This window comes from Enhydra lutris, unplaced genomic scaffold (genome assembly GCF_002288905.1).
Source record: "Enhydra lutris kenyoni isolate GAN:26980312 unplaced genomic scaffold, ASM228890v2 scaffoldscaffold108, whole genome shotgun sequence".
In the NCBI taxonomy this organism is placed as follows: domain Eukaryota; kingdom Metazoa; phylum Chordata; class Mammalia; order Carnivora; family Mustelidae; genus Enhydra; species Enhydra lutris.
The window spans coordinates 138,550-150,230 of NW_019154192.1; the positions used below are offsets into that span (position 1 = coordinate 138,550).

Consider the following 11,681-nt stretch of genomic DNA (forward strand, 5'->3'; position numbering starts at 1 on the left):
GCCAAACATATTTTACAACCTAGAAGAATGGATAAATTCCTAGAACATAGAAACTACCCAAACTGAAACAGGAAGAAATAGAATCTTAAGCTCATCAATAAACAGCAAAGAAATTGAACCAGTAATCAGAAAGCAACAAACAAACAAAAGTATAGGACCAGCAGCTTCACAGACTAATTCTACCAAATACTTAAGGAGGAAGCATTAATACATATTCTTCTCAAACTATTCCAAAATATGGAAAATGAAGGAAAACTTCCAGATTCATTCATTCAGGCCAGCATTACACGTACCAAAAGCAGGTAAAGACTACTAAATGAGAGAACTATAGGCCAATATCCCTGATGAACATAAATGCGAAAATCCCCCTCAAAATATTACCAAACCCAATTGAAGAGTACATTTTAAAAAACATTCCTTATAATCAAGTGGGATTTATTCCAGGGATGCAAATGTGGTTTCGTATTTGCAGGTCAATCAATGTAATACACCACATCAAGAGAGTGAACAAAAAAAAACCATATTATTTTGTCAATAGATACAGAAAAAGGATTTGACAAAGTACAACATTTATGCATGACAAAAACCCTCAGCAAAGTAAGTTTAGAGAGAACATATCTTAACATACTTAAGGCACTATATGACAAAGCCACAGCCACCATCATATTCAATGGTGAAAAACAATAACCTATATATAGGAAGCCATAAAGATTTCACCAACCCCCCCCCCAAAAAAAAAACTAGAGAACTGATAAATGAATTCAGTAAAGTTGCAGAATATAAAACTAATACACAGAAATCTGTTGCATTTCTATATACTAATAATGAAGTAGGAGAAAGAGAAACTAACAAAACAATTCATTTACAATTGTACCAAGGAAAACAAAATGAAACAGGTAAAAGACCCTTCCTCTGAAAACAACACTAATAATACTAAATTTGAACAAATTTACCAGAACAATAATACTAAAACTAATACATTTAATACACTAGTACTAAATTTTATAAGGAACCACAAAAGACTTCAAATCTCCAAAGGGATCTTGAGAGAGAACAAAACAGGAGGTATCAAAGTTCCAGATCATGATAGACTTCAAAGCAATAGTAATAAAATGGTATGGTACTGAAACAAAAATGGACACATAGATTAATAGAGAATAGGGAACACGGTGATAAACTCACAATTATGTGGTCAATTAATCTTCAACAAAGGTAATGGCAAAAATAAAATCTCTGTAATAAATGGTGTTGGGAAAACTGGACAGCAACATGTAAAAGAATGAAACTGAACCACACAAAAATAAATTCAAAAGACCTAACCATGAGACATGAAACCATAAAAATTCTAGAAAATATAGTCGGTAATCTCTTGGACGCAACACTTACCAACACATGCCTCCTGCAGCAAAGGAAACAAAAGGAAAATTCAACTTTTGGGACTACATCAAAATAAAAAGCTTTTGCACAGAGAATGACATCATCAACAGTACAAAAGATAACCTACTAAATAAGAGAAAACATTCGTAAATTATATAACCAGAGAATATCTAGAATTTATTGAAAATATCCAGAACTAAATAACAAAAATCAGAACAGTCCAATTTAAAAATGGGCAGAAGACTTGAATAAACATTTTTCCACAGAAGACAGAGTTGGATAACTCTTTTCATGCATCTTCATGAAAAGATGCCAAACTTCACTAATCCAGGAAAATGCAAATCAAATCCAGAATTGGATATCACCTTACATCTGTCAGAATGGCTAAAATCAACAACACAAGGAAGAACAGGTGTTGGTGAGGAAGTGAAGAGAAAGGAATCTTCCTGGGTTGTTGGTGAGAATGTAAATTGGTGCAGCCAGTTTCCTCAAAAAAATTAAAAACGGAACTACCCTATCATCCAGCAATTGCACCACCGGGTATTCATCCAGGAAAAACAAAAATGTGAATAAGAGATATTCGCTCCTATTTTGGTGGGGGGCGGGGGGTTGCAACATTATTTACAATAGCCACAGTATGGACAGGAAAAGACAAACACGATATGATTTCACTTTTATGTGGAATCTAAAAATAAATGAACAAACTAACAAATTCAGAATCTGAAATATAGAGAGCATATTGGTAATTTCCAGGAGGACAGTGGGGGTTTAGGGTTAGGAAAAGGGGATCAAGAGGGACAAATGTCCATTTATAGAATAAATGAGTCATGGAGATAAAAAGTACAGCATAGAGAATATTTTATTTTATTTTATATTTTTCAGTGTTCCAAGATTTCATTGTTCATGCACCACACCCAGTGCTCCATGCAATACGTGCCTCCTTACTATCCACCACCAGGCTCACCCCACCCCCACCTCCCTCCCCTCCAAAACCTTCATTTTATTTCTCAGAGTACACAGTCTATCATGGTTCGTCTCCCCCTCCAATTTCCGCCAATTCACTTTTCCTTTCTAATTCACTTTTCCTTCTCCTAATATCCTCGTTATTCCTTAACTTTTCCATAACTGAAATTAAATAATGAATTGTTACTGTTTATTGGGTTAGAAAAATCCAACATTGTTATGTAATCTTTTTCCCAGTAAGCAAACTGTAATAGATAGCATTACTTATTTATTATTACCATTTATTAATAACATTTTTCTTTTACTGATTTAATTTTCTAAATTTTATTTTTTATTGAAGTGTACTTAACATACATATAATTAACATACATACTAATAGTGTAGCCCTTTGATTCAACAATTTTACATGTTAGTCAATGCTCACAAGTATCTGAAACCGTATGACAATTGACTTTCTCTGCTTGACTTGTTTCACTTCGCATGATGTCCTCTTGATTTCAGGTCAGGTCATGATGCCGGGGTTCTGGGAACAAGCCCTGCTTTAGGCTCCCTGCTCAGCAGGGAATTTTCTTCTTACCTTCTGCCACCATCACCGACCCCCTCACATGCAGTCTCTCTCTCAAATAAATAAATAAATCTTTTTTAAAAAATGGGAATGGTAAGTAAACACTGCTTTTGTGGCTTGTTTTTCTGCAAAGGCAATTTATACCTTTTTGTCAAATTTTTAAATGAATTCTGTTGATAGGAATGGCACATATCAGCAATGTTTAATAATTTTATTATTTTATTTTATGACACTGTTTTTACAAAGAAATAGACCCTAAATTTTTCTATGGTACCTACTTTAAGATTAAGAAAAATCATTTATGAAAACCAGGTTGAGTTTAAGTTCCTTGAACTTGAGAAAACATAAACCTTGGAAATATACAAAGCCTGTACCTGTTATTGCATGCAGCTGTATATATAATGTCAATAGTGAATCATTATGGAAGCTACAATTAAGATGTTATCAAATATGTTTGATATTTTTTTGTTTTCCGTGTTTTAATCTAGATACTAATTGCCAGGGAAAGAGACTGTACTCAGTCTTGATTCAATGTCATGCTCAGACTATATCCTACAGCCATTCATAGTATATTTCAGAATTTCACTTGTAGTAGCCTTTCTATATCTAAGTTTGTGCTCATTGGACTACCTGGAGGGGGGAAAAAAAAATAGAGGAGGATGAAGCCTGGTTTTTCAAATAACATCACTTCCCAATATAGCTTTCTCCGAAAGCTGTCCCTGCCCCTGGCTGATCTGAGATGTTGCTAAGATAGATGATCCCATAAATTGCCAAGGCAGTCTTAAGGATTTGCTGTAATTAGTGTCCATATTTGCAAAGTTTTCGTTTTGTGCTGTGGCAGTTTACCACAAAAGGAATTTTTTCCTTACAACTGCAAAGCTGTAATTGGATCAGGAGTTTCTATGTTTGACTCAATATAAGTTACTTGACACACTATTGGATAATCAAATGGACAGCAAACTCTAGTGACAAATGAGAAGTTTTGTGATTATGATCAAATTGAATTTATATTTCCCCAGATTATATAAATAGATGCATATTCTTTTAGTTAGGATCCTACGCACAGAAAAAAAAATTAGTACGTGTTTTAAAGAGTACTTACTTATCTTAAAGTTGAAAGTTTACACAATTCTTCCTTTCTAAAATGAGCATTGCTGGAGGGGTGGGTGGGGGTATGGGTAACAGGCATTAAGGAGAGTACTTGATAGAATGAGCTCCGGGTGTTACGTGCAACTGATAAATCACTAAATTCTACCCCTGAAATTTCTAATCCACTATATGTTAACTAAATTGAATTTAAATAAAAAATTTAAAAATAAAATGAAATGAAATGAGGATAGAGATGGGTCTACTTCTGTAAGGTTGTGATTACTAAATGGGTAAATGCATGTTATTTAATTAGAACAATTTCTGGAACATAGTAAGAACTTGATAAATATGCAATATTGTTATTATCGCTAATTTTACATTATAAATCTTTGGCTTTTAAAGCTGATTGTTCATTGAGCAGATATTTAGCAGACTGACCAATTTCCAGATACTTTTCTAAATCTGTTTCAAAAAGCATGCCTACTGCAGAGGCCAATGTAGAAAAAAAGTTGTTTAATATGGAGCATGCTCAACATATCCTAAAAAAAATCTCACAGGGGCGCCTGGGTGGCTCAGTGGGTTAAGGCCTCTGCCTTCGGCTCAGGTCATGATCCCAGGGTCCTGGGATCGAGCCCCGCTCGGGCTCTCTGCTCAGCAGGGAGCCTGCTTCCCTTCCTCTCTCTGCCTGCCTCTCTGCCTGCCTGTGATCTCTGTCAAATAAATAAATAAAATCTTAAAAAAAAAAAAAATCTCACAGCTTGGTCCATTCAGGCTTACATGGTATTGTATCATTGAGAGTTTCAAAGAACTGTATCACAGGGTGATCATGTTCCTCAGGAATCATACAGGATAGCAATTAGTAACTAAGATGTTCATCTTGCTCTGTGGTGAGAGATGGCGCACTGATAAATTGCGTATGTTAGACTTTGAAAAGTTTTATATTGAAAGCTTTCCTGTGTTGCCCTAATTCTGCATTATGTCTGGTTTTAGCTGTGTAGTGTTCCATGGGGAACTAAAATAATGTTTCTTTCCAAATGTAAGAACTGTAGGCAATGTTTATTGACTACTATGTATTAAGATTCTAGTTCAACATAAAAGGACTCATATATATATAATACATTTTATAAATAAGAAAACTGAGGGACAAAGCGTGTCTGTGTGTGTGTGTGTGTGTGTGTGTGTGTGTGTGTGTGTGTGTGTGATCAACAGGATTTTCTTTAGGCAAGTCATTTAACAAAATAATTATTCTAAATTCTGGCCAGAAAAGCTTTGCATCTCTGGAAGAGAAAGTTTGTTGGCATAGCAAAAATGATGAAGGAAGTCTGCCATATTTGCCAGGGTATTTGGACTATATTTCTGTTACAGTGTTAATGCTACTAGGCCTTCTCCTATCAGTATTTGTGAGCTCATTTCATCCCTTTGGTAAGTTCTAAATTTCTTTAGGATGGGAACTTACTGCTTTTACCAGGGCATGGAATAGTACTTACCCTAATGGGTGATAAATAAATATTTACTAAATTGATTAAAATATCTCCAAGCTAATTTTTAATCATTATTTTTAATGAATTAAAATTTTTAAAAATCACCCTACTTATTTCAATAGCAATACTCTTCCAGTAAATTTATGTTTACTCATTACAGAAAATGATTAGGAGTTGTAATCATAAAGGTACTAGAATAAGATTACTAGAATAAAGTTACTGTGAGTACTGTATGCCCTGCAAAGAATATTTATAAATGTGTGTATAGGAAGAAAAGAAATTAAGTACACTCTTAATATTTTGAAGATAATAAGGTAGAATTTGTCATATTAAAGACTGTTAAGCGAAGGAAATGATTTGGGTTTAAAATGTACATGTTTTGGGGACGCCTGGGTGGCTCAGTTGGTTAAGCAGCTGCCTTCGGCTCAGGTCATGATCCCAGTGTCCTGGGATCGAGTCCCACATCGGGCTCCTTGCTCAGCAGGGAGCCTGCTTCTCCCTCTGCCTCTGCCTGCCATTCTGTCTGCCTGTGCTTGCTCTCTCTCCCTCTCTCTCTCTCTGACAAATAAATAAATAAAATCTTTAAAAAAAAAATGTACATGTTTTGGGGGCACCTGGGTGGCTCAGTGGGTTAAAGCATTTGCCTTTGGCTCAGGTTATGATCCCAGGGTCCTGAGATCGAGACCCACATTGGGCTCTCTACTCAGTGGGGAACCTGCTTCCTCCTCTCTCTCTGCCTACTTGTGATCTCTGTCTCTCAAATAAATAAATAAAATCTTTTAGAAAATAAAATGTACATTTTTTTCAAATGAAACTCTATTTAATAAAAATTTTCCTTAGAAGGGGCGCCTGGGTGGCTCAGTGGGTTTAAGCCTATGCCTTTGATTCAGGTCGTGTTCTCAGCGTCCTGGAATGGAGCCCCTCATTGGGCCCTAGCTCAGTGGGGAGTCTGCTTCCTTCTCTCTCTCTGCCTGCTTCTCTGCCTACTTGTGATCTATCTGTCAAATAAATAAATAAAAATTTTTTAAAAAGTTTTCTTTAGAGAACAATTTAATAATTTTTAAATTAGTATATTGTTAAGCATATCATATGATTTCATTTAAAAATGGTTTTGGCAGACTCAATAGACACAAAAGTCCAGATTCCGATTTGAAGTATAAAATCAGTATTCAAGTTTCCAATTCATTTTTTAATATAAGCATTTTTCAAAAGTTCAGTTTCAGTGACTATATATAGTCAGTGTTTTACTTTACCAAACTCATGTATAAACTAACACAAAAAAAGATTTGAGATACTATATTTTAAATCTGTCTAAAGCAATACTGTTATTTTCTTGCCAAAACACCTTGTTTGTAGTTTGTAAATTCTAAATTCTCTCAAGTGATATGAAATTTTATATTTAATTCACAAACAACATGGGCTTTTGAAAAACATTTTATTGGATTCTGGTGGTATTTTTTTTTTTTTTTAACAGAATTTACTGGTAAGCCTACTGCAGGAACAAATCATTGTGTACTTGCATTATTCCTAAAAGGAACTGAAATAGCTACTCCTCTCATTTTCTGATCTTTTAATCCTGAAAAAAAGAGCAAAAGAAACATTTAAAGTATTTTACAAATATTTTTAGAGAGTACATATAGCCTCAGTTTTACTTGAAAAATGTACTACAAATTGAGTTGAACTTTATAATCTCCAAACTTTGTTGTTTCATTGTTGTTAGATATGAGTTGTCCACGAAGGTAGCCCCTCCCTCCCTCCCTTATATAATGTTAAAATTACAACGGGTATCTTTCTTTGAGTACTTCCTGCCCGCTAGACTCTCAGTTATTTTATTTTATTTCTATAAATTAAATATAAATAAATATAAAATAAAACTCTAAGAAGTTATCCCTTTATAATCTAAATTTGGAGAAACACATGGAGAAATTATGTTTTAAATAGCTGAAACTATGTATCCAAAGTCACCTTTGTGTAAATAGTTTTGATATGTTATGAACACACAGCCTTATTTATTATTAAACAAAGAAATGTACTTTCTATATAGCTTATAGATATATATATGTATATATATATTCTATATACATTATCTAGAATCTGTATCTCTTCATTAGAGAACATAAAGTGTAGACTAAAATAATTGACTACAGGAGCACCTGGGTGGTTCAGTCAGTTAAGCAGCTATCTTTGGCTCAGGTCATGACATTCTCTCTCTCCCTCTGCCCCTGTCCCCCTGCCCCTGTTTGTGCTGTCTCTCACTCTCTCAAATAGATAAATAAAACCTTTTAAAAATTGCTCTTTCCAAACTTCTTTAAAACAAATAAATAAATAAATAATTGACTCTAGCTACTGCATTATGTGTTACACAATCAATTCTCAAAAATTCAGTTCCACATCATAAATATACTCATAAAATTCTATACTGCAGATAACATAATTTTTAATTATGTAAAAATGGAATGTAAAAATTGTAAATGTAAAAAATTGTAAAATGTAAAAAAGTATAAAAATTGTTTTATTATTTGTACTATAAATACAAACGCTTGAACAAAGCTTTTAAAGTTATCCGATCCATCGCCTTTGCCCATTTTAGAGATGAAAAATAAAGACCATAAATCTGAAAGAATTTTTGTAACAACATTTTCTTCTTTGGGGCTAAGCTAATATTAGAACCTACATGTTCTGGCTACTCACCCAGGCTACTTAAGCCTTCATTGCTTCTAAGTAGCAAAGCACTAACTGCATTTGTAAATTGTAGAATTACATAAACTTCCATACACAGCCCTGAGATTTAATGAGAATGGATGACACTCACCCTGTTGTATTTCTAAATCACTTGTAAAATTTCCACTAATGAAAGATTATTTTAAGCTAAAACTTGGAAAAGTTATTATAGTAAATTAATCTATTCATCTATTAATTCTAGCATTCATTGCTAGGATTGATGTTAGGATCAAATGCTAAAATCTGTCCAACTTAGCTGACTTCAGTTACACCGAAAACTGCCTTACATAGGTCTCTCTTAGGTATTTAAAGAAACTTCCCACATACTATGTTTTATTTTCTGTTTTGCATTCTCTTCACTCCCAAAATTACTTTTAGTATCCTTTAGTGTAATTCTAGCTGCTGTTCCTAATGAAATGATTGAAAGCTAAGGAAGACTGTTGTTCCTCATACTGTTGGCCATAAAATGAAAGCATTTTGGTAGTCTATATTGTTGCCGAAATTCAAAATTATATAGATATTGAACCTACCATAAATATGCCATGTAGATAAATACTATTTCCAAGGTGTCACAGTGGCTTCAAGGGTTACTCACCACTTCCTCCCGCTTGGTCTTGTCTGTTGCTGGCCAGGCTTCCAGAGGCAAGTCAGGAAGCATGGGGGGCAGGGGCTGTATGGGGAACATCGGAGGCAGAGGTGGCTGTGGTGGCAGGGGCTGGATGTGGTGCACGGGTGGCTGGGGCTGGATGGGCTGGTGAGCCTGTGGCTGGACAGGCTGGGGCTGGAAGGGCTGCTGGCCTGGCAGAGGGAGGTTTGGCTGGTGGTGTTGGGTTGGAGTCATGGAGTGTTGGCCAGGAACAGGCATCATTGGTTGCTGGGGGACCATGGGCTGCTGAGCTGGCATCACAGGGATGTGGTGATGAGGCTGTAGGGCATGATTCGGGAGATTCTGCTGAGACAGCATGGGAATGATTTGGTGGTGCAGCCATCCACCCATGGGTTCGTAACCATAGGAAGGGTACTGGTGAGAAACAAAGAGTCAGGTTTACCATTGGCTCCATTGACTTCCAGCTGGAAAAGTAGTCATGTTTTCTTTGTCATTAGGGTAATATGAATATTTATTCGTTTTTCCTTGTATAACAATTTCTAACTGTTCACATGATATGACCTTCATATGATATGAAACTAGATTTCACATTAGTATCTGTATGTGGCAAAGGTATATTATTTCACTTAAAAGAAAAATGAAATACATGCTTAAAATTCTAAGGAAATAAAGAACAAAAAGTCTGCATACCGGATGCCTTATGTTCTGGTACCATTTCAGAGGTGTAAGGACCTTAAGAGAAAGAGACATTAGAACACGTTTGTCTGAATTTAGTTGCATGAAATGCAGACTCACTAATGCAGTCTTCCCAGAATTGGGAGCCTGAAAATGTGAGTTCTACAGAAGAAAGAACAAGATAAACATTTGTCAGATACTTCCTATGGTGAGGCAGTGTATTACATCCATCACATACATTTCTCATGTTTTCCTACATACTCTAAGGCAAATCTCATTACTGTCACTTTTACAGACAAGGTCATGTGGAGTTAAAGAGGCTTATAATCTTACTGAGGTGATTCTGTTTAATTCCCCAGCTCCTGTTCTTCTTTGCAAGAGCAAAACAAAACAAAAAAATTAATGTCACATAACATTAGTTATATCTCTTTTGTCTTGATGTCACAATGAAAAAATGAAAGTGAAACATTGTGTCTCAATGTAAAACACAGATTTTCTGGTCAAATATGTCAACCTTTGGAGATATAACAAAATCTTGCCTCAAATTGTTAACACTTTTCATCAGTTTGTATAAGTAAACAGATTCATGAATTATCTTCTGAACCTATGAAAGATCTTAGTTTCATTTCTTCAAAAATAAAATTGTACTTGAGTAACCTCAGGTCCAGGGATACACTCATGTAGTAGTATAGCATTTATATCAGTACAAGAAACAATTACTACACTTGCTCAAGTTACATTTGACAAAGCACTTTTTATATAGCTTAACTATTTCACTCCTCAAACTATTTGAAGTGTGGGCATTATAATTATTTCCCTGCTTCTGGTAATGAAACCAAACAAAGCTCCTGAGACAAAAACAATTTGCCCAAGTTCCTATGGCTAAAATGTAGTTGAGAAAAGCTTTCAACCTGATTCCAGAAAGCATGCTTTCCATTGCTGTGAGAATGTCTCATAGACTTCTTGGTCATTGAACATTCAGTAAAGAGAAACAAGGGAGACACACAGAGTGTGAACATCTTAGAATCATGAGTTTTTAACTGTAAAGGACCTTAAATAACATCATACCTGACTTCCCCACCTTTTATAGGACTGGAATAGAACAAAGCTGTCCAGCCAGAGCACTTTCTGCACTACCATGCAGCCTCACCCTGAGTGGTAGTTCATGACGGATAGCTTTATAGCCATAGAGGAGAAACTGAGTCAAAGAGGCCAAGTAGAAGTATGCTGGGGCAGTGCAGGCTTGAGGCAACCCAACAAATGAGAAATGTGGTAACATGAACTGGAAAAGTGGGACTGAGAAATATCTTGAAGAATCAACACAGTATTCTTTGCGGACCCCAGAACATTGTTAACTCAAACTATGGTCAAAATTAATAAAGAGAAAAATTACCTCATAGCTGAAGTTGATATAACCAGGGTGTCCAGGATGAGGTGGTAGCTTTTATGGAGGGGAAGGAGGAGAAGAAGCAAGAGGGAGAGGGAGAGAAATAGCAAGGGAGAGGAAGACAGAGGAGGAAGGAGGGATATCAGAGAAAGAGAGGGAGAGATGAGAAGAAATTAAGTCAATATGCAATTGTCCACATTAAGAGAAACTACTTTATAAAAATCTGTACAGTGCAAAATACATTTGAAGTCTACTTTTGTTTGAACACGTATGCTGTGTAGGAGCCTTTTAAAGAGGTCCAGGACAACTAAACGACTTTCCCAAGACCTGGAAACAAAAACCAGTGCATATTTAGCCTCCAGTGATCAGACAACGCCCACATCCTTATGGTCAACTAATCCTACTCTGTCCCATCCACCGTTTTATATCTTAATGAAACTCACTCCATTTTGGAAAAAGAGATTTATTGCTCTTACACAATTATGAAATAGCAAGAAGAGGAGAACTGTCTCACAAATCTTTTCTTACAGATAAGAGGTAGATAGTGATTAGTTATCAAAGAGGTTCCTTACAAATATCATGCAAACCACATTAACAACAACAGAAGAAATAACTACCTGTGAGTTATTGATGAATATGAAAATATGGGTGTGTTAAAGTGGAAACATTATCAATCCCTTGGAAAGTGAAAGAGTTGATTCATGAAATTTAAATTGATTCTTTTAATTATTCTATCAAAGTTTTTATGGCAGAAAAAAGTTAAAGTTCAAAATAAAAAAGAGCCTAAATAGTTATCTGCACCAGGACTGTCTGTCC

At 35.3% G+C, this 11,681-nt stretch overlaps 1 protein-coding gene across 1 annotated transcript; it reads right to left on the reverse strand.

Annotated features, from left to right (window-relative positions):
- Positions 1–6,929: 6,929 nt before the first annotated feature.
- Positions 6,930–10,863, reverse strand: LOC111139450 (amelogenin, X isoform-like). Its single transcript, XM_022491709.1, has 3 exons — positions 9,494–10,863; positions 8,792–9,217; positions 6,930–7,051 (listed from the first exon to the last, which is right to left on the reverse strand). The coding sequence occupies exons 1-3, from the start codon at positions 9,581–9,583 to the stop codon at positions 7,046–7,048; spliced, it is 522 nt and encodes a 173-aa protein (XP_022347417.1). The 5' UTR covers positions 9,584–10,863; the 3' UTR covers positions 6,930–7,045.
- Between the last annotated feature and the right edge of the window lie 818 nt (positions 10,864–11,681).

Excerpts from the sequence above, each read along its gene's own strand:
- LOC111139450 (XM_022491709.1), bottom strand. The coding sequence starts at position 9,583 with ATGCAACTAAATTCAGACAAACGTGTTCTAATGTCTCTTTCTCTTAAG. Across the intron at positions 9,218-9,493 it reads ACCAGAACATAAGGCATCCG|TACCCTTCCTATGGTTACGA; the intron begins GTATGCAGACTT and ends GTTTCTCACCAG.